The sequence below is a fragment of the Harpegnathos saltator genome, unplaced genomic scaffold (assembly GCF_003227715.2).
Source record: "Harpegnathos saltator strain DR-91 unplaced genomic scaffold, Hsal_v8.6 scaffold706, whole genome shotgun sequence".
Classification (NCBI taxonomy): Eukaryota; Metazoa; Arthropoda; class Insecta; order Hymenoptera; family Formicidae; genus Harpegnathos; species Harpegnathos saltator.
Genome location: NW_020230545.1, coordinates 1 through 26,110, shown reverse-complemented (window position 1 = coordinate 26,110; position 26,110 = coordinate 1). Strand labels below are relative to the sequence as shown.

At 37.4% G+C, this 26,110-nt stretch overlaps 4 protein-coding genes and 1 long non-coding RNA gene across 7 annotated transcripts; 3 read left to right on the top strand and 2 right to left on the bottom strand.

Moving 5' to 3' along the window:
* Positions 1–3,553: 3,553 nt before the first annotated feature.
* On the top strand, positions 3,554–4,861 carry LOC112590077 (uncharacterized). 3 transcript variants are annotated; one of them, XR_003113975.1, is made up of 4 exons: positions 3,554–3,632; positions 3,724–3,869; positions 3,967–4,152; positions 4,225–4,861. It is a non-coding gene; the product is annotated as an uncharacterized LOC112590077 (long non-coding RNA). The 3 variants fall into 3 exon arrangements; XR_003113974.1 differs by having other exon boundaries at positions 3,558–3,657; positions 4,258–4,861; XR_003113973.1 differs by having other exon boundaries at positions 3,558–3,657.
* A 2,799-nt stretch (positions 4,862–7,660) lies between these two features.
* On the bottom strand, positions 7,661–12,682 carry LOC112590073 (uncharacterized). The gene is made up of 4 exons (XM_025305625.1): positions 12,452–12,682; positions 12,193–12,389; positions 7,892–8,033; positions 7,661–7,817 (listed from the first exon to the last, which is right to left on the bottom strand). The coding sequence occupies exons 1-3, from the start codon at positions 12,680–12,682 to the stop codon at positions 8,009–8,011; spliced, it is 453 nt and encodes a 150-aa protein (XP_025161410.1). The 3' UTR covers positions 7,661–7,817; positions 7,892–8,008.
* An 844-nt stretch (positions 12,683–13,526) lies between these two features.
* Positions 13,527–14,640, bottom strand: LOC112590072 (protein ALP1-like). Its single transcript, XM_025305624.1, has 2 exons — positions 14,510–14,640; positions 13,527–14,422 (listed from the first exon to the last, which is right to left on the bottom strand). Exons 1-2 carry the CDS (start codon positions 14,637–14,639, stop codon positions 13,527–13,529), a joined length of 1,026 nt encoding a protein of 341 aa, XP_025161409.1. The 5' UTR covers position 14,640.
* A 646-nt stretch (positions 14,641–15,286) lies between these two features.
* Positions 15,287–17,410, top strand: LOC112590079 (uncharacterized). The gene is made up of 4 exons (XM_025305629.1): positions 15,287–15,725; positions 15,962–16,244; positions 16,307–16,474; positions 16,619–17,410. Exons 1-4 carry the CDS (start codon positions 15,492–15,494, stop codon positions 17,386–17,388), a joined length of 1,455 nt encoding a protein of 484 aa, XP_025161414.1. The 5' UTR covers positions 15,287–15,491; the 3' UTR covers positions 17,389–17,410.
* Positions 17,411–24,702: 7,292 nt separating this feature from the next.
* Positions 24,703–25,618, top strand: LOC112590076 (uncharacterized). Its single transcript, XM_025305627.1, has 2 exons — positions 24,703–24,959; positions 25,338–25,618. The coding sequence occupies exons 1-2, from the start codon at positions 24,819–24,821 to the stop codon at positions 25,533–25,535; spliced, it is 339 nt and encodes a 112-aa protein (XP_025161412.1). The 5' UTR covers positions 24,703–24,818; the 3' UTR covers positions 25,536–25,618.
* The last annotated feature ends 492 nt before the right edge of the window (positions 25,619–26,110 follow it).

Here is a 26,110-nt window from a genome sequence, read left to right as displayed (position 1 = left end):
CCTGGCCGGTGTCCCTCCCGTGGAGCTCCTCGCCGAGGAGAGGCGCATCCTCTTCTGGAAGGTAAGTGAGCTCCGCGAGGAGGGGAAACTCACGGCCAGGGGCCTGGCGGCCCTGAATCTCCAGGCCAGAGCCCGGACCCAGAAGAGGTGGACGGACATTTTGTCCGACTCCCGGGCTCGCGACGGCCGAGGCTGTCCGCCCCTGTCTGTCTGAACTGACAGACAGGAGGGGATGTGGAATGTCCTTCCACCTGGTGCAGGTACTGACGGGGCACGAATGCTTCGGTAGGTACCTGCACCGGATAAGGAAGGAGCCCACCACCCGGTGCCACCACTGCCCTGTACGCGAAGACACGGCGCATCACACCCTGGCCGCGTGCCCAGCATGGGCCGGGGAGCGCCGTGTCCTCGCTAGGGCGGTGGGATACCACGGGGAAGAGCTCTCGCTCCCGCACATGGTGAAAGCTATGTGCGGGAGCGAGGAGGCGTGGTCAGCGGCGGTCTCCTTCTGTAGGAGAGTAATGTCCCAGAAGGAGACCGCCAAGTGGGGGCGTCGGCCGGGGAGGCGTCGCAGGAGGCGACGCCTGGGTCTACGTTCCCCGGGGGGGGGGGTTCGCCAGCGAACCCTAGGTAGTGTCGGACGAGGAGAGGGCACCCGCCCACGGGCGGGGAACTTCCTCGGCCGCCTCCGGCCCGTCTCCGGCCGCGGGGGGGAGTAGGGAGGGAATCCCTGCCCCCCGAGCGGTCGGACAGGTAGAGAAAAGGGGGAGTGGCACCCCAGTTGGGGCTGGGACCACTCCCCCAAAATCCTCCCCCTCCGATAAACGGAGGGGGGTAAGGAGGGAGGGTGGATGTCCCCTCTCTCCTCAGGAGCAACCAGAAGGCCAACCGGCGGGGCAACCCGTCGAGGACCGCGCCCTCCGACTAATTTCCCCGGAACGGGGAAAGGGGGCGCGGAACAGAGGCGAGGGGCTCCCGGTTTGTAGCCCTGGGGCCGGGGGGTTGGGGAGGGAATACGGGAGTAGTTCCTCTGACTCCCCTCTCACCGGTCCGACAGGTAGACATCCCGCAGGGGTTTTAGTTAGTAGGAGTCCGACATAACCCCCATCCCCCCAAAGGGCGAGAGTATCCATGATGGATTTCCCCTGCGTGATAAAAAAAAAGGAGTGTTTACACGGCATCTAACGTCAGTAGTTATAACATCGATGTTATAACTTTGGAGTAAATTGGGCTGTGTAAACGTAGTCAATATTTCATTTCGTGTCTTGCAACCTAAAGGCTCGTCTACATTAGCTATAAGAGTGAAGGCTCGTCTACATTAGCTGTAAGAGTAAGGCTGTAAGGTTGCAAGACACGAAATGAAATATTTTCATTCGCTGACAGCATATGTTACAGCCATACAGCCTTACTCTTATAGCTAATGTAGACGAGCCTTAAGGTTGTAAGGTTGCAAGACACGAAATGAAATATTCGCTGCCAACTTATGTTACAGCCTTAGGCCCAGTTGCACAACTTGCTTTAAACTCCGTTTAAAGCAAGTTGTGGAACTGGGCCTTACAGCTTTACTCTTACAGCTAATGTAGACGAGCCTTTAAGCGTGGTCAACAATGGCAGTAAGCAGTAAGAAGTAAGCGTAAGCGGTAAGAAATAAACCAATCACAGTCGATTATGACAAAAATAATCAACTGTGGTTGGTTCATTTCTTAAGCGTGGTTTACAATGGCAGTAAGCAGTAAGAAGTAAGCGTAAGCGTTAAGAAATAAACCAATCACAGTCGATTATGACAAAAGTAATTAACTGTGGTTGGTCCATTTCTTACTGTTCACGCTTTCTTCTTACTACTTACGGCCATTGTAGACCACGCTTTAAAGGCCCATCTACAATGGCTGCAAGGACAAGGTTCTAAGCGTAAGCAGTAAGAAATAGACCAACCACAATTGATTATTATAAGAATAATCGATTATGGTTGGTTTATTTCTTACTGCTTACGCTTACAACCTTATTCTTGCAGCCATTGTAGATGGGCCTTTAGTATGTGTTGTAAGCTGTAAGCCGTAAGAACTGATCAATTATAGCCGATTATTTTTGTAATAATCGACTATGATTCGCCAATTCTTACGGCTTACAACTTACGACACATATTACAGACCAGGCCTTAAGGCTCGTCTACAATAGCTGTAAAGGCTCGTCTACATTAACACTGTAAGAATAAGGCTGTAAGGCTGTAACGTAAGCTGTCAGCGAATGAAAATATTTCATTTCGTGTCTTGCAACCTTACAGTCTTACTCTTACAGCTAATGTAGACGAGCCTTAAGAGTACGGCTGTAAGGTTGCAAGACACGAAATGAAATATTTTCATTCGCTGACAGCTTACGTTACAGTCTTACAGCCTTAAGGCAAAAGCACAGGCTTTTGCATAACACATAATACATAACACATAAAAGAATAAACCAATTAGTTTTCTTCATTTCCCTCCTCAGGACAGAAATGAAGAACTCTGATTGGTTGATTCTCTTATGCGTTGTGTATTATGCGTTATGCAGAAGTCTGTGCTCTGGCCCTTACTCTTAAAATCCATCTACAATGGCTGCAAGAATAAAGCCAGCGGCACACGGTACTTGTTTTCGTGCTGGATTGCTTGCTGGATGAAAATACTGCGTTCTGATTGGTGCATTTCCATCCATCTTCGGAAATGTACCAATCAGAACGCAGTATTTTCATTTAGCAAGCAATCCAGCACGAAAACAAGCACCGTGTGCCGCTGGCTTAAAGTTGTAAGCGTAAACAGTAAAAAATGGACCAACCATAATCGGTTATTCTTATAATGATCGATTGTGGTTGGTCTATTTCTTACTGCTTACGCTTAGAACCTTGGGCCCTATTCTTAAATTCATGCGATAATTATCGCATGCGGAAAATATCTCACGGTCAGTATCGTATGCGACTTCAAAATGGTATTCTGAGCTATCATGCGATATGAGGTGTGCGATAAATTTCGTATGTGATAAAAGCTGTGTTCTGAAAGTCACTGCGTACTGAACATCTATAATTTATGTCGCGTATTTTCTTGAATACTGGCAGCGAATTTCGGAACTCAGCCTAAATCCAAACAACGCAGCTCAACTCTTTACAAAAATTTCTGTGATATATTTTATTTGAAGTGCAAATTTGATTATAGTTAAAAAAGTATTAACAGTTAACATTGATTTAAAATGGCATTGGCGTCAAATGAAGTAGAGAAACGATGTACATATGTTAATGAAGAACAGAAAAATTTGTTAGTTGGTAAGTATTATTTTCAATATGTAAGTCTAATGAAATTGCTTTAAACTGTCAGTCAACTCTGCTTAAGCCAGCAGCACACGGTGCTTGTTTTCGTGCTGGATTGCTTGCTGGATGAAAATACTGCGTTCTGATTGGTGCATTTCCATCCATCTTCGGAAAAGTACCAATCAAAACGCAGTATTTTCATCCAGCAAGCAACCAGCCATTTAATCCAGCACGAAAACAAGCATCGTGTGCCGCTGGCTTTATTTATATTAAACTGAGCTTATTATATTAAACTGAGCTTATTTATATTAAAAATTTGCAACTTGTATTTAAAGACATTTAATGGGTCAACAAATAATGAGTAATAGCTGTTTGACAGACTGATAGTAACTATTATTTATTAATCTTTCAATACTCTTTTTAGTGCTCTATAATATATATTTAAATTGCAGAATTTATGCGTAAACATCCGGGACTACATAGTGGAAAGTTTTCTGTAACGTTTACTTTTAAACATGCTCAAAAATTATGGGAAAAAGTAACAGCAGAATTACATGAGATACCTGGTGCACAAAAAGAGTGGAAACAATGACGAAAGGTATGTATTATATTGACAAATACCTAGATTTCTTTGTACAGAAAAAAGATTATATACTTTAAATAATCTGATTGTCTACTTTGTGTCCATATCATAGACTTGGCAAGACATGCGAAGTTCCATTAAAGCCAAAAATATTTTGATCAAGAATCATGCAAAAGCAACTGGTGGAGGGCCTGCGTCAAGTCAGGTTTTAACCGAAATGGATCAAAATGTCCTGGCAATTATGGGTACAACAGTTGTGGGAGGACATAAGACAGTGCAAGAATCCAACGTGCAAATTGTAAGCATCTTTGTTGTATTGTATTATAATATCAGAAATATATTAAGAAATTATAATATTAAATATTAACAGAAAGTATGCGTGTACATTGATATTTTTTGCAAGAGTGGATAGATGATTCAATTGTATGTGAAATCGATGTTGATGAAAATAGGGACAATTTTCCCATAAAATACAAAAGTCAAGAAATAACGTAGCAATCTGTGTCACAACAGTCATTATCTTCTCAAGATTATTACAGTATATTGGAAGAAAACTCACCAGAAGAAAACTTAAACAATGATAATGACAATAACAATAGGAAATCTTTAAAAAAAATGGAAACAACCACTAGAAACACCAATTAGTGTAGTCAACAACATATCAGATATTTCTGTAACACCAGCTTCAAAATCGAGTGGCATACAAAGAGGTGTTAAAAGAATTTCTGCTGCACAAAGATATGATAAATCAATTGAACAAACTGAAAAGTTAGCGAAAATTTCGCAGGAAGATAGCGAGATACGAAAATCATATTACGCATAGAAATTAAAACTTTATAAGAAGAAAATAGCTCTGAAAGAAAAAGATATCAATATCAAAGAAAATATATGCACATTGCTGGAGCAATTAGTAAAAAAAAGCAATTAAAGAGTTACAGATATAAGATATAGGCTGTGAAAATGACATTAGTGTATTCACAAAGAAATAAATGTTCCTATAAGCTGTTGATGTGTACAAATTGTTACATAAGTTAAAAAACTAAGATAATAGATTTATTTTATGTTCATTTTGTGTATTTGCTATTATAAAGGAAAAACTTAAAGATAAGACATTTATTTTATGTTCATTTTATATGTTTGTTATTATAAAGAATATTGCCAAAAGAAATCAAGCAAATGTTTACAAAAATATTATTTATTGCCAAAACTTGTTACAATAATAAAATACAAATATGTATATATATAATACATGTGTAAAAGGTACAAAATATTGTCAGGAGAAATGCTGTCTTATTAGATTATTGCGAATTCTTCGTCCAGCTATCAGTTCGTTATTTCTATTTAACATATATATCCCGGGTTAGTTTACACCATCTATAACATTCATACCAAAATCCAATATTTCATGATCTGCTTCGGGTAAAGGCACGTGTCGTGAATGCACATATTATGTAACACGGTACAAGCATTGATAATTTTCGAGCATACATCTGGTCGATAATGTAAAATTCTGTTTCAACATGTAACGACACTTAAGCTAAGACTCCATGCATGCGGTGAGCTGCGGCAAATGCTGCGGTGACCAATCAGGAGGGAGGCGCAAGTCCGGTTGCGGCAAGCTCCGGCATGCGTCTGTCTCCTGATTGGTCACCGCAGCCGTTTGCCGGAGCTCACCGCATGCATGGAGTCTTAGCTTTACCGGCACATGTGTCATTACGCTGACTGCCGCTGAACATCACGCGGCAGTCAGCTGAGCGCACACCCCCCCGACCCGCGCTGTCACAGCGCCTTTCAACGCGCTCACCCGAGGCTGGCCGAAGACCCAACAGCAACGCTCGGGAATGATCGGCCACCGAGCCGAACTCGCGACGCCGCCAAAACGATCCTCGGCGAACGTCGCATACTCACGATTAATCTCGATCAAATTCGGATTAATAAACGAAAGAAACCGAAGACAGAAATGACGGATATATAAACCCGACAGTTCTTGTCTTGAGTCAGTCGAGTCTTGGGGACAAGCTTCAAGCAGTCTTTGAGGAGTCTTTGAAGCATCTGAGGAAGTCCGTCATCTAGGAATAGCCGTCAGAAAGTCCGCAGAAAGCATTCAGGAAAATCGAGAGTGCGAGTAAGTAATCTACCAGGCCGCAGCCGTCGGCATCCGCAATTACTCCTTGTTCTTTGCGATATAGAGATCGGACGGCGAGTTTGCCGTCGCTCCGGTGTGTTCACCGGAACGATCTTATTTTGTGCCGTCTTTGCGATATAGAGATCGGACGGCGAGTTTGCCGTCACTCCAGTGTGTTCTCCGGAACGATCTTATTGTGTGCCGTCTTTGCGAGATAGAGATCGGACGGCAAGTTTGCCGTCGCTCCGGTGTATTCACCGGAACGATCTTATTTTGTGCCGTCTTTGCGATATAGAGATCGGACGGCGAGTTTGCCGTCGCTCCGGTGTGTTCACCGGAACGATCTTGTTTTGTGCCGTCTTTGCGAGATAGAGCTCGGACGGCGAGTTTGCCGTCGCCCCGGTGTGTTCACCGGAACGATCTTGTTTTGTGCCGTCTTTGCGATATAAAGATCGAACGGCGCGTTTGCCGTTACTTCGGTGTATTCACCGGAACGATCTTATTCTGTGCCGTCTTTGCGATATACAGGTCGAACGGCGAGTTTGCCGTTACTCCGATGTGTTCACCGGAACGATCTTATTCTGTGCCGTCTTTGCGATATAAAGGTCGAACGGCGAATTTGCCGTTACTCCGGTGTGTTCACCGAAACGATCTTATTTTGTGCCGTCTTTGCGATATAGAGATCGGACGGCGAGTTTGCCGTCGCTCCGGTGTGTTCACCGGAACGATCTTATTTTGTGCCGTCTTCACGATTCAGAGATCGAACGGCGAGTTTGCCGTTACTCCGGTGTGTTCTCCGGAACGCTCTCATAAATATCTTTCTTTTGTTTCTTCCTCTCTACTTCCTCTAGGACTCAGAATACGAAAGGATGAAAGGAGCAGACGGAGTCGTCACCCACACCTACCGACTAGCCGGCGCGGCCGCCGACCCGGCATAACTCCGTCAACAACGCGCATCGCGACCTCCAGACAAAGAGAAATCGCCTAACACCCGCAACTCGTAGAACCCGGGGGATCAAGCCGCAGGACTTAGCGAACCTCTTTCGTCAACGAAAATCGCGCGACGCGAAGCAAGTAATTTCAACGATTCACGGGAAAAACAATCGCCAGTCTCACGCGCGACGAACGGCCTACCTACTGTGTACGCACCGCAAGCGATAACGCGGCCCGACGCGACGCGTTTTTGCGCGGGTTCTTATGTATAGCAAGCGTCCGACGTAACCAAGCATTACACCCGAGCATTTAAATCCGAGTAACGCCTGCAATAACGCCCGCACGAAATCGCTATTTTAGACACGGTCGCGAATTTTCTTATTTCCCATCTGCGGAACTGTCTGTATGTTAAAATAATTACTGTTAACGAAGCGACAGTCACGCACCTAACCGAACCATCATCAGCGGAATACGGCCGTTCGCTGCGACGACAAGCCGAAGCGAGACAACATCGCACGTTGAAGCGGTACCCAAACATTGGGGAACCTCGCGAAAATAACACGCGGTCATTGCGTGCTGAAACGACACAATAAAGCGTCTCTATCAACAAAACCGATCGACTTTAATCATTCAACGAAAAATCACCTTCTCCTAATAAAAACTTCTGCGCGCGATTCGCTAACGACGATCGCGACGCAGGGGTCGGATCGACGAAAGAAAAATCGAACCCGGAGGCACCGGCGTTACAAACAAGCAACGAAATCTCATCTTCAAGACACCATTGCAACGTTCAATAAGTGATCTAGTGCTCTTTTGCCGATCATTGTATCTACTTGTTCCAATATTAGGATTATTGTCCATTATTGGAGTCATCATCCAAGGTCTAAGAGCATAACCAGAATCACCTGTAAAGCAATATAATGTTATATATTGTAACTAAAAATAATATTGAATAATCACTTTGACGATTATATATTACCTAATAAAAAAAAGCTGTGTCCACGATTGTAAATATCTTGCATAATAGGAAGAACATTACTATTATTCCAGATATACGAATCGTGAGTACTTCCAGGATATCTGGCATTAACATTCATTATCTTAAGATCAGAATCACATATCTGCAAAGAAAGCTATATTTGTATTATTTGTATAATAATATATCTAATTGAATTTGTATAATAATATATCTAATTAAATTGTGTTAATGCACAATCTTACCAATTGTACATTAATAGAATGATATCCTTTTCTATTTATGTATACAGGGTGCACGATTTATCTGAAGACATTGAAATATCTCGAGAACTATGCATTGGATAAAAAAAAGTGGTTAATGAAAGTTGTTAGTCTCGAAGGGGGACATCCAATGATACCAAACTCGACCTCCCACCCCACCCCTTGGGGGCAACTTTGAAATCTTAAATAGAATCCCCATTTTTTATTGCAGATACGGATTCTACGCCACAAAATATGTAACGGTCGCGCCTCTAGGCTCGGTTTTTTTTCGGGTTGATCCGGCCCTGTGGATTGGATCGTTGGCTGCGAGCCGACCACAGGAAAGATTCTTAGGTGAAGGTGTGTGTGTATGTGTGCGTGTCAATAAGAGAAGACAAATAAGTATAACACAATAAGTTTTTATTTGCACGCTACGACCGCGTGCCGTGACGCGGCGTCCCAATGTTTAGGTGTTCGGTGATCGTGCGAGTTATTTCCGCGGTCGCTACGATCCACGCGGGGTCACAATTGTGAGGCGGCGCCTCACTTGTTTACTTGACGCTTAATTACGCAAGCATCTCGTACGGCGCTTGATTCCTACAGACGGTGAGTGTAGAGCCACCGATTAGTGATCGCGCGGTGTGCGCCCCGAACCCATAATATGCGCTGCTGGTGTTTCTGCCGTGATTTAAAGCGCGAGTTTGGGTGATTCGGCACGCGACTTGACGACGGGTCGCAAAAACCGGTACAAGAACGCGTCGCGACACGTCGCGCTCGTTTTTATCCTCGGCCGCAGTGTCGACCGCCTTGGTGGTCGAGGGGGCGGGTGACATAAGTGTTCCTTGCGCGCTGGGTTGATGTGCTAAATCCTAGCTGATCAGCTCTTGCCTTCCCGGGGTCGAATTCGGCAGGAGCTTCTCGGTTGATCCTCTCTCGGAAAGAACTATCTGCGGAGACGGAACTCTGGAGACTTCCCTTTCGTCAAAATCTGCCGGGATTATATACCCGAGATTTTGGGGTTTCGGTTTTCTTCGCCCTTAATCGGAGTTAATTCCGTTTTTTAATCGGAATTAATCGTGATTATGCGGCGTTTGCCGAAGATAGCTTCGGCGGTGCCGCTGGCTCGGCTCGGCGGCCGACCGTGCCCGAGCGTTGTTGCCTAGTGGTCGGGCATGTTCGGCTGAGCGCGACGTCTAGGCGCGGTGACAGCGCGGGTCGGGGGGTGTGCGCTCAGCTGACTGCCGCGTGCTGTTAGGCAGCAGTCAGCGTAACGGCGTAAAGATTTTGCGTCGTTACAAATACGTAAATTTTGTCCGAAACTTTTTTTTTTATTCGTGATAGATGGCGCTGTAATCGCAAAAAATTATATTTTCCGCAATTCTCCAGAAATGATCATTGGATTGAGAAATAAAAAATACCTGTTCAATATTTTTAAAGAACATAATAAAAGTTATCCCCCCCCATCCTCTCGGGGTAGGGTGGGTGATAACGTTCAAATCTCAAATGGAGACCCACATTTTTCATTGCAGAATTAGATTGTACGTGAAATTTTTATTGAAACAATTTTTTTCATTCGTGATAGATAGCGTTGAATTTTTCCGAGAAACTACTTTTAGCGTTACACAGGAACAACGACGAGGAGTAGTTTTATGTTCCCTTCGGGTGCTTTTTTAATGTGAGTCCCCTTGCCTCTCACTGTTCAATTAATTAGAGTAAGTGTTCGAAATTTTTACCTTCAACTTCAATACACTTATTGATCCTTTTTTCAAATAACTGTACACAGGATAGAAGCATATCTGCGGGAGTTTCAGCGCAAGCGTTTCTTATGCGTTCTACCATGTTTTCACGAGTTGTTGGCACTTGTTGATAAACCTTATCTTTTAGGTAACCCCACAGAAAGAAATCCGGCGATGTCAAATCAGGCGACCTAGCAGGCCAATTAATCGGGCCACCTCTGCCAATCCACCGACCATTGTAATCACGGTATAATACTTCCCGTGCTGCTATTGTTATGCGCTGGGCAACCGTCATGCTGAAACCACATACTTTGTCGAACGTCCAAGGCAACATCAAGTAGTGGTGGTAGTTCCTGTTCCAGGAAATTTCGATATTTGATTCCATTCAAATTACCTTCAATAAAATAAAGACCTTCAATAAAATGAGTCTGTTCCCTATGATTCCACACCAAACGTTAACCGACCAAGGACGTTGATGTTCAACTTGTCATAACCAGTGGGGATTTTCTACTCCAGTAATGCATGTTATGTCGATTAACGCCACCATGGTTTGTGAATGTAGACTCATTTGAAAATAGTACATTAGCAATGAAATTGGGGTTCGTTTGCATTTGTTGAAGTGCCCATTCACAAAACACCACTCGATTATGAAAATCATCGCCATGAAGTTCTTGATGCAGTGAAATGTGATATGGGTGATACTTATGACGATGCAATATTCTGCGAATACTATCTCCGGAAATTCCGAAATCGCGATGTAATTGCCGAGTGCTTACCTGTGGGTTGTGGTGAACAGCTATTTCATTAACTTCTCCTGTAACAGTTGTTCTTCGTTTTCTTTTTTTAGTTTGTACGCTGCCATCCGAGATAAAGGCAGTCACAACTTTGTAAAAAAAAGAACGTGAGCGAACATTGTCTGGAAAACGCTCAGCATACAAGGCAACAGCATCGTCAACATTCCTCCTACATTCACCATAAATCAGAATCATTTCAATTTTTTCTTCTACGGTTGCAGAATTCATTTTCTACTTGCAATTCTGTTCAAAGAATGAAGGATAGATATGCAGGTAATAAAAACTAGTTAAATAAAATGAAATTGTTAGAGATGCTTTCAGTTCTAATTCTGAAAGAAAAGTGAGCTCTGACCACATTGTACTGCCTTTTATAATAAGCCGTAGTTCGCCATACACCCACAGTGGCGCGTTGAGCAGTTCCCTCTTCGATTCGGATTCCCATTTGAGATTTGAACGTTATCACCCACCCTACCCCGAGAGGATGGGGGGGGATAACTTTTATTATGTTCTTTAAAAATATTGAACAGGTATTTTTTATTTCTCAATCCAATGATCATTTCTGGAGAATTGCGGAAAATATAATTTTTTGCGATTACAGCGCCATCTATCACGAATCAAAAAAAAAGTTTCGGATAAAATTTACGTATTTTGTGGCGTAGAATCCGTATCTGCAATAAAAAATGAGGATTTCCATTTAAGATTTCAAAGTTGCCCCCAAGGGGTGGGGTGGGAGGTCGAGTTTGGTATCATTGGATGTCCCCCTTCGAGACTAACAACTTTCATTAATCACTTTTTTTATCCAATGCATAGTTCTCGAGATATTTCAATGTCTTCAGATAAATCGTGCACCCTGTATATGTTCAGGATAGTTCTCATCTTCTTTAGGAGGTGAAACAATTGCAACATGAGTGCAGTCTATACAACCAATCGCTCCAGGAAAACGATGATTAATCCAAAATCTATATATATGTACACTGTCTGTCATTAATTCGTTTCGTTCCCCTAGCAATTTTCTATAGAATGTGTTACACATCCTATATACATTCACTAAAGGAACGGAATAAATTAATGACGGGTACTGTGCATATAACATAATCTATATATAATATAATAATCTATCATATAATATAAATAATATACATAATAAATACGTATGATTATATTATATATATATATATATATATATATATATATATATATACAATGGGTGCTTTCCATTTAGCAACACAAATCAACACAAGTATCATTCTATCTTTTTTCTCATAAAATGTAGAACAAAGATAAAATGATGCTTGAGTCAACTTGTATCGCTAAATGGAAAGTACCCAATGTCATAAGCCCGCATTCTGAGCTCTCTTTTTTATCGCTAAAAATGCCTCTAAAAGTGGCTTATAGCCAATCACAAGGGTTATATGCCATTTTTAGAGGCGCTTTTATCAATAAAAGAGAGCTCAGAATACAGGTCATAGAGATCAGACAGACCATAATTATATACACATTATCCTATTTAATTTTTCTGAATATATACTAACTTGTTACGTAGTTGTTGCAGCTTCTGAAAGGTGTTAGAAAAACACACCCAATCGTTGAATATTTCTGGTAAATTAAGAATGTTAGTCACATTTCGAACACATCTGCTAACCGAAGGTTGACTAATAGCCATGTGAATATTTTTTCCTATGCAATTCTGATAGCTGCCTGATCCATAAAAGTGTAATGCAACTAAAACCTACAATAATTTTATTAAATAATTATATCAAATAATTTATATTCTGCATGTGTTGTACGCACTTGTACAGTCGCGTCCAAAGCTGAAGATCGTGATGGTTCTACAAAATTGTCTTCCACAATATTAATAAGTCTGTTTGCTGTTTCTTTTTTCAATCGAAAAAGATTTATGAACTGTCGTTCTGATAATTCAAATGGATCATCCCTTATATGAAAACGCGGTCTTCCATTATAATCGAAAATATTTTCCAATTGTTCAGCGATATGAAGTTGCACAGCATTTTGATATGCCATATTCATTGCAAAACAATTAATTTAATTCACCTCACTCACATTGTATAACCTCATTTTTGTCGAAAACAGCGCTTTTATTACTAGATTTATCGTATGCGACTTGCATATCGCTTGGGTTATACCACTCGATATGAATCATTCGATATTTTCTCGCATGCGATGCATCTCATTCATTCAAGAATATCGGGTACTTTCCAGCAACGTACACAAGTGACACTGTGTAACACAGTGTCCGACTCAGTGCTTTCCAACTACGACACAAGTCGATACAATTGGACACAGCTAAAATGCTGTGTTCGACTATGTTGTCACTCCATGAATACCAACATTTTTAAATCTGATACCATTTATTTTTCTACGGAGTGGTAATTCTGATAGGAGGTAAACATTTTTAAGGTTATATTGAGATGTAAAGGACATGAGGATACACCTACAACTAAGAAGAAAAGTGAGGAGATATATTAGAACCATGGAAGGTATTTAGTACTTTTTTATTATTTGATTACTCAGGTAGCAAAATAATGTCTAAAGATGTCTAAAGACATTTTAATGAAGTATTATTGACGTCTTTAGACGTCAATAGATTTTTAATTGCATTATAAAATATAACATTTATATTGCAGGATGTAAAAATATATGTGTATTAACATTTTTAGACATTGAATAAATATAAAAGCCTTAGCATGAGAATGGTTAGCAAATTATTTATTGTATTATATGATACATTTATTTTAATAACAAATAACCTAGGCTTGCTGCCTGGGTATAATATAATAAAATAAATAAAACCAATATAATAATCAGTGTACATTGTTTATTCCTGGTCAAATATTTCCCTCAATAATTACATCCTTCGATCTATTTGATGTCCAAAATTAATATTTCCATTTACATTATCATAAATATTATCATTCAGTTCCTCCATTTCGACATCATCATAATCGACATTATCATCGTCATAATTCAAACATAAATTATGTAAGATACATGCAGCTACAATTGTATTTGTAATAAACGACATTTCACGGTATTCCGAAAAAAAATTTATTCGTCGAAAACGTCCTTTCAGATAACCAAATGCTTTTTCTACAGCCATACGCGTTGAAGAAAGTATGAAATTAAATTCGGTCTGAAGAGGAGTAAGATGACCGTTATCACGAAAAGGAGGAACAAGCCATTGTAAAGACGGATATGCAGAGTCTCCTATTATAAATTTTTCATCTGGAAAAATTACTTCTCTATGTTCATTAACTGAATTGTATAATGCAGATTTTCTCAAGACTCGTGCATCATGGAGAGAACCTGGCTGACCACAGTATATGTTAATGAATTTCATATCCGCATCTACAACAGCTTGTAGGCTTACAGAAAAGTATTTTTTCCGGTTACAATAATCTCTTGCATTCTCCACATTAGGTTTCTCTATTTTAATTTGAGTGCAGTCAATAGCCCCCATTATATTTGGAATGCCTCTTTTAGCATAAAACTGATGACAAACATATGCGACGTGTTGTCCTTCGGGCCATTTAATAACGTCGTCTAATTTTATCAATATCCAAGCTGTCACTCGGCGAATTACTCGAAAGACAGATGAAATTGAAACGTCAAATCTATCTGATATTGTTCGTAGAGGTTCTGTATTTGCCAAGTGCCACAAAAATATAAGAAAGCTGAGTTTCGCTTCAATTGGTCTCACTCCAAACGAATGAGAAGGAATAAATCCACTTTCATGCAATTCATCTAGAATATATAAAGAATTATACGTTTTAAATATTATAAAATCATGTTTAAAAATATAAATTATTTGATATTTAAAATGAATATTACCTATTAATCGAATTGCTAAATTACGCTTAATTCGCAAGTGCTCTTTAAATTCTAAATCTGTCCAACTATCCACAACATGAAGATAATCTTCAACTCGATGTCTTTTACACCCACTGATTAAATATTTCATTAAAGGAAACAATAATAAATAACCATCGTTTTCTTCACTACTGAAAGATGTATCATCAATTGAAAGACTACTATTGTTCCAGTCTATTTCACTGTTGCTTGAGTCTTCTGCGCTTGCACTGGTGTTTATCATACTCTCCAGTACAAGATTAATAACTATCTTTTCCTTCCCATTCATCTATATTAAAATTACTTAATTAATTAATAAAACTATTAATTTTTTTAATAATATAAAATTAAATAAAGTGAAAAGATAAAATAAAACATGTTATATTTAATTAATATTAAAAATAGTATTATAAAAAATATATTTATTTAATTGATTACTTTTCCATAATAATTTAATGTACATAATTTAATAAGATTTTTTTAATCATTCTCTTCTATATATTTGATAAATAAGCTAATTTATAAGAAAATTTTGTTAAAAAACACTAACCTTTATATAACTTATAAGAAAGTATCTTGTAACGATTTAGATTATTATTTTAAATTATTGACATATGTCTGTTTGCATTGCAAACTAGTAACAAGATATATAAAGTAACTGCCCTGCACTCTAACGGTGAAAGAAAAAAGCTAAGCAGCGTTCCAGCCACGGTCTTGAATACAGGTCGGGAAACTCCTATGGAGGGGGTGACCCGCTTAGTGAAGGCATTTTTAGTTGACACTATCACCACTTGGAGCGCTGTAAGTTAAGAGTGCTATCTCGCTGCGCTAACTTCGTGAGCGGCTGTCATTGCGGAGTTAATGATAATTTATATAGAAGGTTATCGCAATTTGGTCATTGCAAACTTGGGTTTACCCAGCGAAATACAGTGTAACAAGCGCACAAAGTCGTAGTGAATTAACAATGACAAAGTATTGTGTCGTGCCGAAATGCAAGACTGGATGCAAAAGTGTCGCAGTGAAGTGTTCAGTTTTTAAAGTGCCAAAATGCGACGAATTGCGTAAAAAATGGATATCTGCAATCCCTGGCATAAAGGACCTGAAACCCAACCAATGCGTATGTGAAAAACATTTTGATAAAGCAAGTATAATAAGGGAGCTCGTAATGCGCGATGCACAAGGAAACGTGGTAACCGAGGTAAGCTCAGTTATGAAAAAAAATATTCTGTCGCGTCAAAAGAAATTTTAATAATATATCTATGTATTGACACTATAATTCAAGACTTATGTGACTAGTAATCTTATCCTGAGGTTTAAAGAAATTTAAAAAAGATAATTAAGAGCTAGATATAGTAGTCTCAGTGTATCTCGATTTCCAGACTTTAAAAATCAGATACCCAATTTGTATAAGTTGATTTTATGTAATTTGTTCAGGCTAAGTACCTGCGAACTCGTTTATTTAAATCTGCTGTGCCCACGATTTTCTATGAGTTTTCCTCGACTACGTTAGTTTCCAAGGACGAGGATTTGCAGGAAGAAAAGTTGGGTGTAGATGCTGCGAGTAATGGATCGCTTAACTCAGACGTGCATTGTACACTATCAAAATCCATCGAAATCACATTGCCTATTCCACAGTCTGTTGATGTGACAAGTAAATATTATCATGCTTTATTGTATTCCACGAATTCAAATAGCAATCCAGCAATTGATTCCTACTGTATGCAGCCATTCCATGATGCTATTTTCGTAATAGCTATTATATTATACACTCTGTTACAGCCGATGATATTGACGAGTTTTTGCTCTCTGAAAGCACGAATGTCAATACAGAGAATTTGAGTGCAATTGATTGCCAGCAAAGCAAAAAAGAAACAAATGATTTCACTGATTGTGAGAGAATATCGGACTCGGTTGACCTAAAGCTCATGAAAAGTATCAGCATGGCGTGTAAGTGTTGCTATTATTGTATCTACATTAACTATATATAAAAATGAACAAATATAGTATTGGTACGAACGTTTGCAGGGATTATAAGATTTAAGGTCTGATAATACGAATAATATCATTACATATATATTTTATATGTTTTAGCGTACAAAGATTCGTTAATCACAATACCAAAGTCGTGGAGTTTCACCGAGTCGTACAGAGGAACAAAACGGTATTTGATATTCTCACACGTATGGTTGATGACCAATAATGACACAGATGGTCCTATTATAGACAAAAGTGTCATAATCGACGACGTAGACGGCACAATTGATTACAAGATTTTTGGAAAATCGGTCGACATTCAAGAAATTAAGATCTTGCAAAATATGAACGATGTAACGTCGCTACATGCCGTTTTGTCGAAATTCGAAAGCATGCCAGTTTGTCAAGGAGTTGGTCCAGTTGAAGAATGTCTTATTCAACGAGACATCGCGTATCGAACTTCTTGCAATGTTTGGCATCATACCGATTGTGAATTAACCACCAAAACGAAAAGGTGCAAACGTTGCACAATATTGAAAAACACGTTGCTGCAAAAAAAGGCACGTTTTAAAAAGCGTGATCAAGTAAAAAGAGTCGTGGGAACCACAAATCCAATTGATCTTAAGAAAATAAATGCCTTGAGAAAAAAATTGAGCGTAACGCGTCGAATGAAAAATCGATCAAAAATTCGAATCGCCTTGTTGCAAGATCAGTTTATCTCTAAGCAAAACGAGCTGGCAAATATTCAGGACGAAACATTGGAGAAAAAATATGTTTCCTTGAATATACCAAAAACAATGCAAAATACGTTGATGGAAATAATAACTTCAGCAAAACACATGCCTCACATCTCCTGTCATATACACTCCAATATTACATTCGAATGAGAATGAGACAGTTTACATTTCAAGAAAATGAAAAGAAGAAAAAAGTATTTGTACAGAAAAAAAAATTATCAAAACTTACAAATCGATGAACTATTTCGATAAGTTTATAACATTGCATGATAAATAAATGTAATTATAATTGTTAACATTTACTCTGTGAATAAAAAGCGGAAATGGATTGCTATTTCAAAAAGTAATCACATCTTTCATTAATTCACATTTATTACCTCTGCATTTACCTCAATATGATAAATAAACATTATTTCTATGTACAACGGGAGTGATTTATTATTTTATTTCACTTTACGAATATCGCGGGATAGTACTATTACTACTATGTTTACGCGAGCGTTACTTCTGTAGTAACTTATTCGAATTATCGCAACTTACGATAATTCACTCCGCGTAAACGGGGATTTATTGAATAGAATCCCGTTTATGCAGAGTAAATTATCATAAGTTACAATAATTTAAGTAAGATACTACAAAAGTAACGCTCGCGTAAACATAATATATGTCTTTTACATAATTACAATACGTAATAATTAAATAACACATTTTCTTACTTTTCGTAAAATATTTGTTAAAAATACATTAACCGGAATCGAACTAAAAACGGTAAGAGTGCAAGGATCTCATGCTACCACTCATTCACATTTTTCAGCTAACAAGATACATATACTTTTTTCATTTTACATTTATTACAACGCGCATGCGTGACAAAAAGTTCTTGCAACGCAGCGGCGTGCGCGGTTAGAAGGCGAACCAAAAATATCGCCACTAAGCGAGTCACCCCCACCACCAAAAAAAGGTAGGAGTTTCCCGACCTGTATTCAAGACCGTGGTTCCAGCTACAAGTCGACACTGTGTAACCAGAGAGAAGAATGAGAGCGGCCACCGGCCGCATTTCGGGGGATACGGCTAGACGCATTTTAGAGACGCCATCTGACCAAAATGCGCCTAAACTACGTCCGCTAGGCGCACTTTCACGGTGATAAAAGTAAAATGCGCCTAGGTGCGTGTCCGTACTACTTCCATGCAATGGATAGTAGATTAGAAAAAGACAGACGACAGACAATCGTTCCGTCTTTGTCTCACTACTGAGCGGCGCGCGGCAGTAAACACGAGGCGAGGTAGCGGCGATCTTATCGCTAAGCGAACATCTCTCCGCTTTTCTTTCATCTTTCACGCTCCAGAGACATCAAGAGACGCGGTAGCGTCTCGTGTCAAGGGAACGTGCGAAGCGAGGAATTATTTTTCATGCACGCAAGGTAGCACATGGGAGACTAGACGAGCGTCGACATATTATCTGTTTCTTTTCCGCTCGTCTAGCTTATTGACTGCGTGAGCCGCGAGATTTTTCTCGCTACTCCTATACCTCACTCTTTCTCTCTCTCTCTCGCTCGTTCTTTCTCTCTCTCGCGCACTTGCTCGCTCTTCCTCTCTTCTCGTGTTCTTACGGCTTGGTTAATATTAATTACATGACAATATATATATATAAATAAATGACACATATATAGTGTATATGTATATAAAGAATATTTAGTATTAATGCACAAATAAAGAAGAGAGAATTATAATGAGAGACGAAAAGTTAATAGAAATCCACTCTTAGCCAATATATACATCTTTTAAAAATGATTTGTTATTAAAGTATATGACAGAATAATTTATTTATGCTAATAAATTTAAATTAAAAATTAAATGAAATGTTATTTGTTTTGTAAAAGATATTCCATTGTTACATTTTTCTTTTCGTAGCAAAAATAAATTTAGTCTAGTAAAAGAAGAAATTAGTTTTATTATCATATTTCAATTACGACTTTATTATTTAATTTTACGAATAGATAACGTGCATATTGTTGCTCAACGGAAACCGCGAGAAAATGGTGATCTCCGTCAAAAAATAAATGCAAACTTTTTAATAATATAATAATTTTTTTACGTAAGTGTTTGTTTTTATAGTATAACCTGTTGAATTTTATTAATTATTAATTCAGCATGTTATAGTACAAAAAATATATTTTAATATAAAAATTAATGTAATATTAACTGTTTACATTTGCAAGAAATATGGATAGAACAGGATAGGTTGCAATGATACATAGGAAGAAAAAAGATAGATGGATAAATAGATAGATAGATAGATATAGAGATAGATATAGGTGGATAAATAGATAGACAGATAGATAAATAGATAGATGGATAGATAGATATAGAGAAATAGATAGATAGATAGTTAGATAGTATAGAAAAAAAGATAAATAGAAATATAATTATCATTATTATTATTATTAATGTTTTCAGTTTCAAGAGAACATTCGCTTAAACGTAAGTCTTACTTAGGTCCAGTTTCACGACTTATATTATATTAACCGGAATATATTATACGACTTATATTACATTAACCGGAATATATTATACGATTTATATTATTTTAACCGGAATATAATTCGTTAATATTAGAAGTACCGAGCGGTTATTTCTGATCGTTTCTATTTTTTAGATTAATATCCTGTTTCTTTAAGAGTACAGGATTTTTGTTTTGAGGGTTTGTTTAATGTGATGTTTGTAAAGAATGTATATAAATTTCTACATATAAGATTAAAAATATGAAAAATATTGCAGTGAAAGCAAGGAGGTTCCACGGTACGCACGATATCTCAATAACTATTTGACCAATCGACTTGCAACTTGGCAGCATTATAAAATAGACTTCTCTTTACCGTTTTAACTACAATTAACCAAATTCATTAATAATTAATATTTTTTATTAAACTTTACCGAGAGGCCAGAAATAGACGATTTTTGTTCTAAATGCTACCATGTTATTATTTGTGTTCCGATTGTAGTTCAGACGATAGCTATACTTATAGAAAATAAAAAGCTACTTTAAATAATTGTGTAAAATTAAATCACACACATTTAGAAATTCCTTGGAATCGTCTATTTGCAACCTCTTTGCTTTTACTGCAATATTTTATATATTTTTAAACTTACATACTTGTAGAAAAATGTATATATATTCTTCAAACATCATTAAGCAAACTCTCAAAACCCGTAATCTTTTAATCATGTGATCTTTTTCGCTTCCGCAAAAAAAATTAACGAAATATACGTATTTTTTGTCGGGTTCAATAAGACAACTCTTTAAAAGCCTATCTCAACAAAATTACATAATCGCATCATTGATGTGCACAAGGAAATCAACCAATCATAATCCGTACAAGCGTGCCTTTTATATTAGACATATTTTACATTTAATTAATCTGTTTCTTTCTCTAGAACAAATAATCATCAAAGGTCAAGATAACGTCAAAATTATTTTAACTTAAGTTTGACATCATCTTCACTTTTATATAATTATTTGTTCTACTTCAGTTATGCATATGAATAATATGACTATGCAAGTTTGTCTCAATAAGTCTTAAACTCCGGTTAAAATAAATTATGAAACTAAATCTTAGCGTTTTTCAATCATCGGCATCTTTCACGATGTTACGATTATAAATATTATCTATATAACCAATTGTAACCTACACAACGGAACGCTCTTCGATTGAACCGATTGAAATTGCTCATATCAATTATCAATGATATATGGCCTTTCATTACATTCTCTAAGTTTCAATTGTTAATTGAACAATTCCTTTCGCAAGTCAAAGATTAACATGCTGATTTGAAACATAATGCAAAAGCTCGAAAATAAATGCGAAGCAGAAAAGAGATTAACAATGAATGATTATTATTTAATATGCAACTTACATTAACATGGAATGTCTAATTGACTTAATGTCTCGAAACTACTGAATATGAATTTATGCTCAAATCTCTTCCTTTCTGTAGGAGGTTTTTGGCTGTTTCGGTTACTTTCCTCTACATTTATATTGATGAGTTGAAGCACTTGTTTCTACGAGATGTTTAAAACTCGGCTGACTTTACGAGTGTTAACACTCGTAACTGGACCTAAGTAAGACTTACGTTTAAGCGAATGTTCTCTTGAAACTGAAAACATTAATAATAATAATAATGATAATTATATTTCTATTTATCTTTTTTCTATACTATCTAACTATCTATCTATCTATTTCTCTATATCTATCTATCCATCTATCTATTTATCTATCTGTCTATCTATTTATCCACCTATATCTATCTCTATATCTATCTATCTATCTATTTATCCATCTATCTTTTTTCTTCCTATGTATCATTGCAACCTATCCTGTTCTATCCATATTTCTTGCAAATGTAAACAGTTAATATTACATTAATTTTTATATTAAAATATTTTTTGTACTATAACATGCTGAATTAATAATTAATAAAATTCAACAGGTTATACTATAAAAACAAACACTTACGTAAAAAAATTATTATATTATTAAAAAGTTTGCATTTATTTTTTGACGGAGATCACCATTTTCTCGCGGTTTCCGTTGAGCAACAATATGCACGTTATCTATTCGTAAAATTAAATAATAAAGTCGTAATTGAAATATGATAATAAAACTAATTTCTTCTTTTACTAGACTAAATTTATTTTTGCTACGAAAAGAAAAATGTAACAATGGAATATCTTTTACAAAACAAATAACATTTCATTTAATTTTTAATTTAAATTTATTAGCATAAATAAATTATTCTGTCATATACTTTAATAACAAATCATTTTTAAAAGATGTATATATTGGCTAAGAGTGGATTTCTATTAACTTTTCGTCTCTCATTATAATTCTCTCTTCTTTATTTGTGCATTAATACTAAATATTCTTTTATACATATACACTATATATGTGTCATTTATTTATATATATATTGTCATGTAATTAATATATTTAATCAAGCCGTAAGAACACGAGAAGAGAGGAAGAGCGAGCAAGTGCGCGAGAGAGAGAAAGAACGAGCGAGAGAGAGAGAAAGAGCGAGGTATAGGAGTAGCGAGAAAAATCTCGCGGCTCACGCAGTCAATAAGCTAGACGAGCGGGAAAGAAACAGATAATATGTCGACGCTCGTCTAGTCTCCCATGTGCTACCTCGCGTGCGTGAAAAATAATTCCTCGCTTCGCACGTTCCCTTGACACGAGACGCTACCGCGTCTTTTGATGTCTCTGGAGCGTGAAAGATGAAAGAAAAGCGGAGAGATGTTCGCTTAGCGATAAGATCGCCGCTACCTCGCCTCGTGTTTACTGCCGCGCGCCGCTCAGTAGTGAGACAAAGACGGAACGATTGTCTGTCGTCTGTCTTTTTCTAATCTACTATCCATTGCATGGAAGTAGTACGGACACGAACCTAGGCGCATTTTACTTTTATCACCGTGAAAGTGCGCCTAGCGGACGTAGTTTAGGCGCATTTTGGTCAGATGGCGTCTCTAAAATGCGTCTAGCCGTATCCCCCGAAATGCGGCCGGTGGCCGCTCTCATTCTTCTCTCTGGTGTAAACACTGTGTCAACAGTGTATGACTGTGTTCCGTTGCTGGAAAACACCCATCATTTCTGCTATCGTATGCGATATCGCATGCGATATCAGGGTCCTCGTTTCAGGGAATAGACCCCCTTATTCTTACAGCCATTGTAGATGGGCCTTTACAGCTATTGTAGACGAGCCTTTATATTACAAGCTTGTCGGACGTTCCGATTAGCCGAGTTTCTATGACTTTCCAATTTTTTCTCTCATCGCTTTAGAATTCTTTATTTTACCAGCCAATTGGAACGTCCGACGAGTTTATCGTACGATGCATATAATATTAGCCTGAAGCTCATTGGTTGGGGCACTATCTTTTCCTGTAAAACGAAAGCGCGTTACAAATGGTATATGAATGGAACCTTGAGGTTTCGATTGATTACATCGTAACAAACGGCAGGAGAAGGGTATGGGTACACCCATAGACATAGTAAGAATAGACTGCGTGTGAGGGCCAAAACTTGAAGATCAAGTAGAAAGAGACGGACAATAGGTGCCGATATATCTTTCTCTCTCACACAAGGAAAGGAGTGGGGAAAGAGTGGGGAGCGAAAAAGAGTAGTGAAACAGCTGTATGCGGTTGAAAAGAGGTGTGTCGTCGTTCCCAGTTTATTTGCTGCACGATTCAGGAGATGCTCTGCTTTATTTATTTAAAGTTAGTATCAACGTATTGTTACGCGCTTAATTTCCCTGCGATCACACGCGCATGTCGGACGTAGCAGGATTAAGGGTAGCGTGAAGGTTAGAATCACATTGGAAGATCTTCTCTAACTGCTCTGTCCGCGTTTCTCTGCAGCTTTATTTCTTACTTTCCTTCTAATGCCTCGGACATTCGTTTCGCATTTTCATTTAAGAAAAACTGATTATTCTGTCAGTGTTGTGTCAGTGCTGGTGTGTTGCTAAAAGTTTTTGTTGACTACAGTTAATCGAATCCGTCGACGCACCATAGCATATACATATTCACGGAGAAAACAAGGAATAAAATTTTAAAAAATAGTTACTGCGTGCTGTATTGTGGTGTGGAAGAAAACCTCTTTATCCACGATCATTTCATAAGTAATTTAAAAAATATATTTGTATTCAATATGAATGTAAACATATCGTAATTAATAATATATATACACATATATATAAGTGAAATATATATGTAAAAAATTTACAGAATCCCAAAAAATGAAGAAATGCGAAAAAATGGTTTCACGTTATTGGCGTGATGTATCTTACAAAGGAGTAAAAATATGCAGTGACCACTTTACAAAAAATGACTATCATGAAATGAATGAATATAAACAAAAATAAAATATTGAGAAAGACTGCAGTTCCATTAATTTTCGTGGAAGAAAATTGGTGAGAATGTTAAATTATAATAAGAACATACATGTAATAATCTTACAGGAAATGCAATAGATCCATTACATTGAAATATTTTATTTTGTAGTAAACATGTGGAGAAGGATACAGATACCAATTTAAGCACAGATATAAATACAAATACAGCAGAAAATAATGACATAGACAATGAAAAGAAATAGGTAGAAACACTAAAGATACACTAAGATATACACCAAAAGGGAAAATAAAGTTATCGTAATATATAAGATAAACATTAATGTATGTGAATATTTTTTGTTTTATAGTCAAAATACGAGTAAGAATTCCATTACGGACACAGATGCAGATATACGTACACATGTAGCAGAAGATGTTAATAACATAAATATCCATAGCAACCACAGTAATAATCACAGTAGAAAAAAGTGAGATATCTAAAGATTTAAATAATTTTTCCTATCGAGTTTATTCAACAAATTATAAATTATCAAAATTTTATTTTCAGGAAATTGTGCAAGAGAATTTTAGAAACTCAAAAATTAAAAAAATATTTGTAAACACTTCTAAACATGCTACAAAATGCTTCCGTAAAACAGATTTTGTGTCTGATGCAAAATGGGAGCAGTTTGTAAGATATGTGTCATATATTCGAAATGAAACAAAAATATGTGGCAAAAGAAAACCGTATGCAGAAGAAAGTTTTAACTTATAAAGATTTGCTTCAGGACCTGAAAAGTAAAAACTTTATAACAAATAATGGTATAGATGCAGTCAAAGTAAGTTGAGTTTAGCTATTTTCCATTCGCAGAAAGATTTGAAATTCACATTGTCCACAATGTTTATTCTTTTATAAAAAGTTCATGATAACTCTCCAATCACAATGTGACTTCATCATAATATTGACTCTTATAGAAAGGTCCATGCTAATGAGCAATGATAGAACAATACTTGATTTCACATCATGTTAAAAATATGATATAACAAATGTTTGTGCGTATACATATACCCTCTCAATCTACAAATCTACAAATGCACTAATGATGTTATATCTTCGTTAAATAAGTTATTATGTATATGTTATGCGTACAACCATTTGTCTCCTTGATTTCTTCTGTTTTACATCTATATTTTGTACTTCCTTTTTCTTTATTTAGGATATATTGTCACCTGTTATGCAACAGTTGCTACTTACAATGTTAAATAAGAAGCGAAAAAGTCGTTCCCGAAAGTTTAAAAAGTTTTGCATGCACGTTACATTTTCATTCGCCTGCAGCATATTTGTATGTAAGAAAAATGTTTTTAAAAAGTTTACTCACCGAGTACACTGCGCATGTGACGCAGACAATTCGTAGCAATTCGGTATATCTGAACAATCGTTTAAAACTAAACTCGATAAGGTGCAAAATGCTAGAGAGAAAGGAAAACACTTAGTTTTCAATATCTTTTGATGAATGAATTTAAGAAAAAAAGTTGATTGGGACGGCAAAGAATTACACGATTTTATTGAAACGGGTATAAAGATAGTAAGTCTGTATCTGCCTTGCTACCCATATCTTCTTTTTATGTTAGTGTCATATAATGATCATTTAAAATCCCAATTGCATTTAATGTTATCGAGGCATTAAATGTAAGGAAAAGCCAATTTGTTAAATAACATTTAAGTATTCTCCATGAAAGCAATTTCGTTGTTAGTATTACATTGATGGGCAACTTCTAATATGCAATATGCGAGATACTAGGCGCACAGTTAAAACAGTCAATTTGAACATATTGTTCTATTTTAAGTATCCTATTGACATCTAAACATATTTTATTTTTTATGATGCATGTCACATGTTGAAGCTTGAGGAATGCAATTAGTAAAGGGGTTATTAAAGATAGAAAAAATGTAATAAGTTGGAACTTTCTGAAAGAATTAGTAAATGTG

Coding starts and splice junctions, on each gene's coding strand:
- LOC112590072 (XM_025305624.1), bottom strand. CDS start 14,639: ATGAAATATTTAATCAGTGGGTGTAAAAGACATCGAGTTGAAGATTAT. Junction 14,423..14,509: donor TTTAGCAATTCGATTAATAG/GTAATATTCATT, acceptor TATATATTCTAG/ATGAATTGCATGAAAGTGGA.
- LOC112590079 (XM_025305629.1), top strand. CDS start 15,492: ATGACAAAGTATTGTGTCGTGCCGAAATGCAAGACTGGATGCAAAAGT. Junction 15,726..15,961: donor AAGGAAACGTGGTAACCGAG/GTAAGCTCAGTT, acceptor TAATTTGTTCAG/GCTAAGTACCTGCGAACTCG. Junction 16,475..16,618: donor GAAAAGTATCAGCATGGCGT/GTAAGTGTTGCT, acceptor TATATGTTTTAG/CGTACAAAGATTCGTTAATC.
- LOC112590076 (XM_025305627.1), top strand. CDS start 24,819: ATGTGTCATATATTCGAAATGAAACAAAAATATGTGGCAAAAGAAAAC. Junction 24,960..25,337: donor ATGGTATAGATGCAGTCAAA/GTAAGTTGAGTT, acceptor TTCTTTATTTAG/GATATATTGTCACCTGTTAT.
- LOC112590073 (XM_025305625.1), bottom strand. CDS start 12,682: ATGGCATATCAAAATGCTGTGCAACTTCATATCGCTGAACAATTGGAA. Junction 12,390..12,451: donor CTTTGGACGCGACTGTACAA/GTGCGTACAACA, acceptor AAATTATTGTAG/GTTTTAGTTGCATTACACTT. Junction 8,034..12,192: donor CTGCAACAACTACGTAACAA/GTTAGTATATAT, acceptor CTTTCTTTGCAG/ATATGTGATTCTGATCTTAA.